At 36.7% G+C, this 8,581-nt stretch overlaps 1 protein-coding gene across 1 annotated transcript; it reads right to left on the reverse strand.

Moving 5' to 3' along the window:
- Positions 1-1,732: 1,732 nt before the first annotated feature.
- Positions 1,733-4,103, reverse strand: LOC113042510 (protein arginine N-methyltransferase 6-like). The gene has a single exon (XM_026201415.1). The coding sequence runs from the start codon at positions 4,062-4,064 to the stop codon at positions 2,997-2,999; it is 1,068 nt and encodes a 355-aa protein (XP_026057200.1). The 5' UTR covers positions 4,065-4,103; the 3' UTR covers positions 1,733-2,996.
- Between the last annotated feature and the right edge of the window lie 4,478 nt (positions 4,104-8,581).

Consider the following 8,581-nt stretch of genomic DNA (forward strand, 5'->3'; position numbering starts at 1 on the left):
ACACTTTTTTGTTTGTTTGTTTTTTCATTTGAAAACTGCACATTCAGAAATGGAAGAATGCTGTATGTTCTAAAAAAGCTGTCCTCAAGCTATTTAAAAAAATACAAATAAAATGTTCACCCCCAAAAAATAAATAAATAAATAAAAAATTCACCCCAAAAAATGTATTTCTGTGACTTGTCTCTGATTCGCACCTGCACATCTAAATTAGTGATTGAAAAGCAAGATACATTTTCTGTCACGGACCATTTAACCTAAAAGTGGCCAGTCATTAGTTCAGACAGGAAGGTCAAGGCGCTGATATGAAAGCCTAAATGCTGCTTGTCTGCATAAAAGAAAATTGAAGATGATTGCATAGACTACTGAATAATTCATGTGAACAAAATGAACTATAAACCGCTTTCAGGGTGACCAAAAATCCGTTAAGCTTATCGCCATCATGTAAGTCAATCAAATAAGGCCATTATACACACACTTTCAAAATCCATAGATATCCTTCCTTCACAGAGGGGCCACATCCGTTGAATGTGTTTACCTTTTCATATTCCACACAGCCGTGCATCTTAAAATCTATCGTAAAGTTCAATAGCTTGCTGGCGCTGCAATTGACATGGACAGACAATCACATGACTGCAGCAGCCAGCAGGAGATGCAGCCTGTGTTTCCTTCAGTGCTGTCATACCTTTCAGTTATCTGAGAATTGATGACTGCCTCTCATGTGGCTCATCACTGTCTCTCACATCTGAGAAGAGTATTGGGTTTCATCTGTTCTGTCCAGCGCATATCTATCACATGGTAAGATATATGAAGAGAGATCACTATGAAGTGAGATGTTTCCACAGATTGTTTAACCCTTATTTAAACAATAACACTTCAAAATCTAGTTTTTTGTTTTGTTTTGTTTTCATATATTTTCTTTTATTGTGATCTTTATGCCTACTGGATAACTCATAAAACTACAGACATCTGGAAAAGTCAACCTTTTAAAACAGATTTCAAAAGAAACATTTCTTTGAAAGATCTTTTATGACCATGTTTAAGTCTTTATGTAGATCTTATTAGGCCAAATTAAGCTCAACCATGAAATTATAGTTCACCCAAAAAAAAAACGTAGCCTTTAATTTTTTAAGACATTAATTGATGGATTGGAGTTGTGTGGATTCAGTTTTACAATGCTACACTTCTCCAAATCTGTTCTGAAAAAGAAACAAACTCATCTACGTCTTGAATGTCCTGTCAATTCTCTTATTTGCCCAGACTGAAAAAAAAAATGGTGCACAAAAGAATTTTGAAGTAGAAAAACTATAATTTTCTTGCAAAAAGATAAAACTACAACAACAACAAAATTACATTGGAATTGGTAATATAAACTAAGAATATATATATATATACATACAATTTAATTTATTTATTCCCAAAATGGAAAGAAGGCCATTCAAGTTCAGAATTAAACTATGTGGAGTAAATGATGACAAAATTTTAATTCAGAACTATCCATTCAGCTTTCAAAATTCTCAGTGTCTTCAAATTCTAGTCAAAGCACATGACATTTAAACATAAACCTCTGCTAAAAATGACACACACTGTAAAGAAAAATTGTCACATAACAATGCATTTTTAAGACTGAAATAGTACATAAAGCCTTCTGGTGAAACGTATGTGACAAAGCCTTATTCACATGTGTTTTAAGCCTGAGACTTTTCAACACATTTAAAACTGAGCACCATAATCATGAATTTTCATATTCAAGTTTATTGACATGGAAATATTCACTGCAGCAGATGATGTTCCTCTAAAACTGATCTCATCAAAACATAAAAAACACAAAGCCTCCAAATCTACCGTAAACATAACCCAACAAAATTAAAATTTGTTTTTAGCTGCCGTTCATTAAATCTAGTGCCTTTTAAGGACTGTGCGAGGGTAGATATCTCTCCATGAGAGACCTTCTGTCACTGTGGCTTATTTTAGTATGTTAATGAAAGCAAACCGGCCTGCTAATGATAATGATGACAAATTGTCACTTGGCCATGAAGATCCGCCCAGTGCCGTGGGATCTGGTCTTCTAAATTAGGATTTGTCAATAACATGCTGCCAATTTGTCTTCTCACAAATCAAAAATATTGGTTACTGTAACTGGCAGGCGGCAAATGATTTCTCCTGGTTTATTTACAGTATCATCATTAACATACCAGGGGGATGTATTGGATAAAATGATATGCCTTTGTGGATAAAACTCATTGAGGCTGTCTAGGAGACAGAGACACAGCTCTGATTTAATTTGCTCCTTACTGACTACACAGCTATTAATAGCAAGATTCAATTAGATGGAAATGCATTTAATTTTTAAATATGGGAAGATTTTTTTTTGATCTACGGGTATTAAATGGAATACATAAAATCAAGTGTGGCTCTGAAAGCGTGTTAATGACACAGTGCTCCAATTAATCATGACATAACAACATGAGCTTGCATAAATACAAAGAAGATGAGTGTACTTATCACTCCTGGGGATTTCGAGGATTGGTAACTGCCTGCATCTGAACTGCATTCAATGATAATCCAAATCACAGTTAATAACACGATTAATGATGATTGGGTCAATAGGTAATTGAGCTTAAGCTTATACATACAACAACTAAGAAATTAGCTTTGAATGGACTCCGAGGCCACAAATGTCCACCTGATCAAGCCGTATAAAATTCCAATCAGTCATGACTTTGCATGGTGTCTATGTTAAGATTGAGAAAAAGCAATGCACCATTTAGGACCTAGCCTTCATGAAATGTGTTTAGGCAACTTTAATGTAAATTGCATATTGGTAAAAGCAGTGTTTATCACTATAAATAAATGAGCATGGACAGAATACACCTTAGGCTCTATGGCAGCAAATGGACTTCCAACAATGTCCTTATACTGACTCTCCATACTGGACTCCACACTCTCTCCATTCCTCTCACTAGGGAAATAACTAAAAATAAATAACGGCCACATCTCTATTTAACTTCTAAATACTGATCAGGAATAGAAAAGTTTTTGGAGAGCTTTTTCTGTTCACCTATCACATAGTCCACACGGATGCATATATGTCTAGAATTCTCCTCGGAGGGATACAAACTGATCTCCCCCTCGACTTTAGTGTCCTGCATCACATCCACAGCATCATCCAAATACAGAACAGCCTGTTTCCAGTGAGTCTCAGGCTTGAACGGAGACGTGGAGAGCACCAGGGCCTTCTCGTCAGCGGGGAAAGTCACCGTGAACCACACGCAAAAGGCGTGGATGGAGGACGAGCCGAAGCACCGGCAGCTGAACACGCCCCTCACATCTCTGAGCTGCTCCAGCGTGACCGTGTTCAAATCCAGCTCGGCAAACTTGCACGGATGGGAGAGCACATCCTCCACCGTCACCGGATTCACAGTGATGTCTTTGTTCATGATGCACTTCCTGGCAAAGTCGGTCATGCAGGACATGTCCACGCCGTACTGTGCTTTGACGGTGCTCCAGAAATTCAATCTGCCCTCCACCACCAGATCGTTTATGGGAGCTATGTAAAGATCCGCCCGGGACGGTAATATAAGGCCGCCGGGTTTGAGCCACTTATCCCTGGCGAAGATCACAGAGTTCAGCATGGATTCGTGGAGGAGCGCGTAGCCCATCCATTCGCTGACAATCACATCCACCTGTTCGGCCAGTTCGATCGTTTCTAGTGCGGCTTTAATGACTTCGATTGTGTCCTCCATCTGATTCAGTTTTACGATCCTCACAGCCTGATCGGCGATCGAGCTCGCCTCGACTGCATAAACCTTCCTGGCACCCGCTTGTGCACAGAATAAGCTCAGGACGCCGGTACCGGCTCCCACATCAAGCACCACTTTCCCTTCTATTGACTTACTGTTTTTTAAAATGCCCATTCTGTAGGTGTTAGTGCGCACTGTGTCTGCAATCATCTCTTCGTGAATGGTGACATCGGAGTAGCTGTCAAAGTAAACGTAATCCTCTGTACTCCTATCTAATTTTCTTTTCTTGGTACCGTGCTGGGACATTTTCCACAAGTTTGCCATGCGTCTTTAATATTCCCAAAGTAACTTCCGTATCCGAGACGCAATTTGAAAGGCATCATGGGAGATGTAGTTTTTAAATACGCCAGTGCGATTCGGAAAGATAGATAGTCAGTTCTGAAATGAACTCCACTTCCCACGAGCGTCAAGAAATTCTTACTTTAACTAGAACGTATCTTTTTTTTCTTTTTTTTTGTCAAAAACAAACAAACACTTTTAATTGTTTTTGAATAATTTAGTTAAATGTGATAACCTTCCCAAAAGAACATGTGGAGACAACTCTCATGTCACAATGCATTTTAGCTATTATGAAAAAGCAATTTATTTTAGGTGTTGGGTTAACCTGAGTTAAATAGGCTATAATTATTGTTGTCTATTAACAATATTTAATAAGAGGTGGGGGAGGTAGATATCTGATAATTATTTAAGGTGACGAAGAACATACAATTCCAAATTCGGTAGTTACTGTTCCAGGCCTATGCAAAGTATGTTTGTCACAATATATCCATGTGGTTATTTAAGTTAATGCTGCATGCTGGCCCACACAAATAAGTGGATTAAGCCTGATAAATAAATAAAAAAAATAATATCGTTTTTTTTTTTTTTTTTACAGTGAGTGTCTATGCTGTCTGCCAGTTTGGCAGTAGTTCCAGGGCAGCTGTTTAAACTGACTGTGTCCAGCTGTAGCTGTACTAACATAACACCATGGCTCCGTCTGAGCCGAACCACATTTTCAACCATGACGGATAGCATGATCTGCTTTTAACCTTAATAAAATAGCACTGCCTCTCCCTCGGCCGTCACTCTCTCCACACACGCTAAGGGCTACACACTGACAGCAGGCTATTCCTCTTGAATACAGTGTGTTTTATGATTTTTTCTTCCTCTTCTTTATCTATGGTGATAAATGTTCACGGATGGATTATGAGATCTGGCCTTTTTTCAGTATTGTCCTCAAGTTGAACTCACAGAGTAAGGAGAAGTCAAAGGAAAAGGATGCACATTGGTTATCTTCATATGACACATATACACATTTCTATTAAAGAAAAAATTAAATATCATATAGAGATAATTAAGTACATATGTGAATGCATTACAGCACAGAAAATAATGGTTGTAGTGAATTGCATGAAACAGTTGGCATGAAATGAAATGTTCTATATTCTTAATGCATGTTATAGATCTTATTTTGAACATTTTAGCCATGTACTGTATATGTAATAAAATATATATATATATATTAAAAAATGTCTATATTAAAGCTCAATTTCACCACCAAATCAAAACCTGCCCTCGTTGAATATCTGTTTCACTTGAAAATAAGGACGTCAACAAATTATATAGGAAACATCCTCCTTTTTAAAACCTGGCAGTGGTATTTATTTTTATATTTGCATTTGCATAGTCCCCTCCCCCCCAACCTGCAACCAACTTTTGGGTGGCGACCCAGCAGCTGTAGACAAATGTATTAAAATATGGTGTTTTGAAAAATTCTTTTGCACTGTTAGTCTCTTCCATATCTTCCTTGATTCGATAACACACAATTTAAACAAAATCAACATCCTCTGAATGTTTTTACACACTCGGAAATGATTGGAAAATAAAAAAGAAAACCTGTGTGTTTGCACAGACATCGGCACCTGATCTCGCTTTAATTAAAATTGCACATCACTGTTTGCCCATCTAAAGCACAGCCTCTGAGCTGATTGGAAGGGGATGGACTGGCAACGAAGGAAGAGACTTTGCTCAGTGGTCCTGAAACATGTCTGGAAAGCCTGAGATAATTTCAGAGCCGAGAGATGGTGGCTTCTGCAAAGGGAAGAAACTGGTTGTTCAAGCATGAGTGTAACAGCGGGAAAGCAAATCACTTTGGACAATGAAGGATGTCCTGAAAACATTTGATAACACAGCTCAAGCTGATTTTTCCTGGGTGGCTCATGTTGATTCCAATCCACCTGCTGAATCTTGTTTGGTTGGATCAGTTAAGGGTGAGGACATGTGATAAGTCTGCTGAAAGGATGAAACTAGAAGGGGAAGTCACAATCACTGTGGCCTATTGGTGGTTTGATTCAGTTATAGCAGTGAAGCAGCAAGCACATTAACATTTGAGGAAACAACCTGTCCAGTAGTCAGTCAAAATTTCTCTTTCAGTTGAATAAAAAAAAATATGTTACTCTCAGTTTGCTTTTTTGGCCTGATTGAGAATGATTTGTTACTATAGACATTGTACAAATGCAGTATTTTTAACAACAGAGTTCATTGAAAGAACATGTCTCTACCTACAGTACATAATTGTTAAACTCCCAATATATCTATACAGTTTACAGCTGTAATGAACACTGGTACTAAAACAATAACCACGTTTAGTCCTTGTCTCCATAAAGACTGTGATTACGGGGCAGACACTTTCACCATATTTCATGATTTGTAAACTATATATATATATATAAACTGAAGATAAGAGTAATAGAATCAGAACAGAACCCTGGTGATCTGCTAACCGCTTGCCTCAAATATAAAATGCAGCATTACTACAAAATAACTAAGACTTGCGAAACAATATTAAACACAGTGCATGAGGTAACACCTCAATAAATGGATGAAACTGATGAGCAATGCAACAGACGTACGTAAACACACTAAGTCGCCTCCGGAGGTGAACCTAGAAATCAGTTAAACAAAAGAAGACTGTTAAAGTTTAATGAAATCACACTCCCATACAAACATATTTTAAAATGTGTGTGCGTCTCACTTCTCTCCTCAGCTGCTGTTGGAATTCGTGCGCCTATAGGGAAATCCTAAGTGCTGACAGCAGGACTGAACCTGTCACCTGCCTGACCATCGTCTGTGGCTCTCCATCAGCGCCAGGCCTGCGGGCAGCACCGCCTGCCAATCTGCCCACTGTCACGCTGGCCTATTCAAAAATAAAACCCTTCTGAGAAATTAATGTGATGCTCTGGCTGAGGATCGATTCCAGCAGGATCAATGTGGAAGTGCCTTGATATTTTACTCTCGTAGTGAGGCGCACATTAGACAACAGCAGTTTGTTGAAATCTGCATTTTACTGAACATTGATTATGGCTGCAATCTGTTTCAAACTGACAGATGAGTTGATAAATAAGTCAGAGAAAAGACATTATTTAGCTTTGTAAGCTAAATGAAAATCAAAATACAGATTTAAGGCAAGTTGCATTTTAGAATTAGACCTGTTAGCAGTAAACAGGGCCGTTCTTAGCTGACACGGGACTCAATTGGTCCATGCACGAGGGGCCCGGTGAAACTGCACAAGTTGGCCTTGGAAGTAAATGTGTTGTGAAGTCACATTTTTGGTAGATACTTTTCAAGATGAACTATGAAGTAGAAAGTATATGTTTATTTTATATATATATATATATATATATATATATATATTTTTTTTTTTTTTTTTTTTCCTGGAAAACAAAAATACTGATAAAGAAAACAGCTCACCCTTTCGTTCACACTTGAACCCATTAATCAATTTTACCGAAGACCTGCAGGTACTGACTTGGCATCCAGTAATAAATTGAATTACATTGTTACTTGATTAAATGACACATTAAGTTCACATGTTAGACCCATGAGGAAAATACTGGCAACATCCTAAGCCATCATGTTTCTCATTGTCAGTGTAGCTGTGATTTTACTGTATAATTAACTTACATATAGGGTTGCTGAATTAGCAGGTTAATTTAGTACAATCAATACATATGAATATATGATTTTTTTTTTTTTTTTTTATCTGTACCTCAGACCTCATTTCAACAAATCTTTTAAAGGCTATGTTCTTTTTAATTCTGTTATTTAACCTGAATATTAATATTTCTGAGATATGGTTATTTGAAAGAATTAACTGATTTAATTTTGTTTCTCTGAAATAGTTGTTTTACATTATATTGTATTTGTTAATGAAGGATTTGTAGACACATTAATGTTTTTAGATTTGTGGTGTTAGATAAAAAAAAAAGTGTTTAGTCTATATAAAATAAGTGTTTTAGTTATATAAATGTTTCATTCACAGTAATTGCCTACTACTATCAAATTTCTTTAATACATTTGTCTATTATTTAATCTAACTCATCTAAATAGTTAATCATTTAATCATATGGTGCATCTATATATTTATAATATTATATTCTAGAATGTGATTGCAATTTATTATTGCAATTTATTATCATTTTAAGATGATAACTGTATGTTTTGTTATTTGTGAGCAGGAGATGTATCAGAAGAAGGGAGACAGATGGCTACAAATACAGCATTTTACATTATATTATGCCATGGGATACTGTACATTTAAGCATTACCTTATATTATATCAAAATTCAGCTAGAATATAGATTCAGGGATATGGCACAGTGACACCTTCATCACAACTTTTGATAAGACACTGGATAAATACTTTAGCAAACATTATTGATTTTATGTGAGATATGGAAGTCAGATAATGCAAGTGTATTTTCTTAACATGACAAGATTCAGCAGGCGGATTATTGACTATT

Source organism: Carassius auratus, chromosome 24, assembly GCF_003368295.1.
Source record: "Carassius auratus strain Wakin chromosome 24, ASM336829v1, whole genome shotgun sequence".
Lineage (NCBI taxonomy): Eukaryota > Metazoa > Chordata > Actinopteri > Cypriniformes > Cyprinidae > Carassius > Carassius auratus.